Source organism: Aplysia californica, unplaced genomic scaffold (assembly GCF_000002075.1).
Source record: "Aplysia californica isolate F4 #8 unplaced genomic scaffold, AplCal3.0 scaffold01410, whole genome shotgun sequence".
NCBI lineage: Eukaryota > Metazoa > Mollusca > Gastropoda > Aplysiida > Aplysiidae > Aplysia > Aplysia californica.
Window position 1 is genome coordinate 70,930 of NW_004798680.1, and position 751 is coordinate 71,680.

The window sequence follows — 751 nt, forward strand, 5'->3', positions numbered from 1 at the left end:
AGCAGAATAAGCCTGATTCCCTGAAAGGACTTCTCTGTTGACATCCACCCTTTGGCGCTCATATGACCTTATGCAGTTGTGAGTGCCGTAAAACCTCTACTAAAACAAACTAAAAAAAAAATTTTTAATGGAGGGAGAACAAGCAAGCACTGAGGTCGCGAACTGTCAAAGTGGACGTTGGCGGCTGATCCATTGGGCACAAGCCGTGAGGCTCAACTTACGTAAATGTAATCGTTCTTTTTCCTCATTTCCTTGACGACGCCCTCAGAGGCCACTCGCTTGGCTCCGTTCTTGGTGCCGTGTACCTTGGTGCAGAGTTCCTTCCCTTGGAGCGACATGGTGCACCTGTGAGGGAGAAAGGTCAAGACCAATGTTTCACATGACAAGATAGTCGCTGCAGTGGAACCCACAGGGAGCACGAGGCAGGGGTAGGCCACGGGAAACATGGAGGAGATGTGTGGAAAGGGACATGAGAGAAATGAAGCTCACTTGGAACGAGCTTGGAAGGATGGCTCAGGACAGAGATAACTGGAAGGAGCTTGTATGTGGCCTATACCCTGCCAGGGGTGAAAGGATGGCTCAGGACAGAGATAACTGGAAGGAGCTTGTATGTGGCCTATACCCTGCCAGGGGTGAAAGGATGGCTCAGGACAGAGATAAATGGAAGGAGCTTGTATGTGGCCTATACCCTTTAGTTTAGTTTTACTAGAGGTTTTACGGCGCTCACATCTGCATAAGGTCATATGAGCGC

General features: G+C 49.5%; 1 protein-coding gene across 1 annotated transcript in view; it reads right to left on the minus strand.

Annotated features, from left to right (window-relative positions):
* Positions 1–345, minus strand: part of LOC101852591 — a gene marked incomplete at its 5' end in the record, with an annotated part of 8,230 nt that extends 7,885 nt beyond the window's left edge. Inside the window, 1 exon segment of the mRNA XM_013090672.1 lies at positions 222–345. Within this exon segment, the coding sequence (XP_012946126.1) occupies positions 222–345 (124 nt within the window).
* Positions 346–751: the final 406 nt, after the last annotated feature.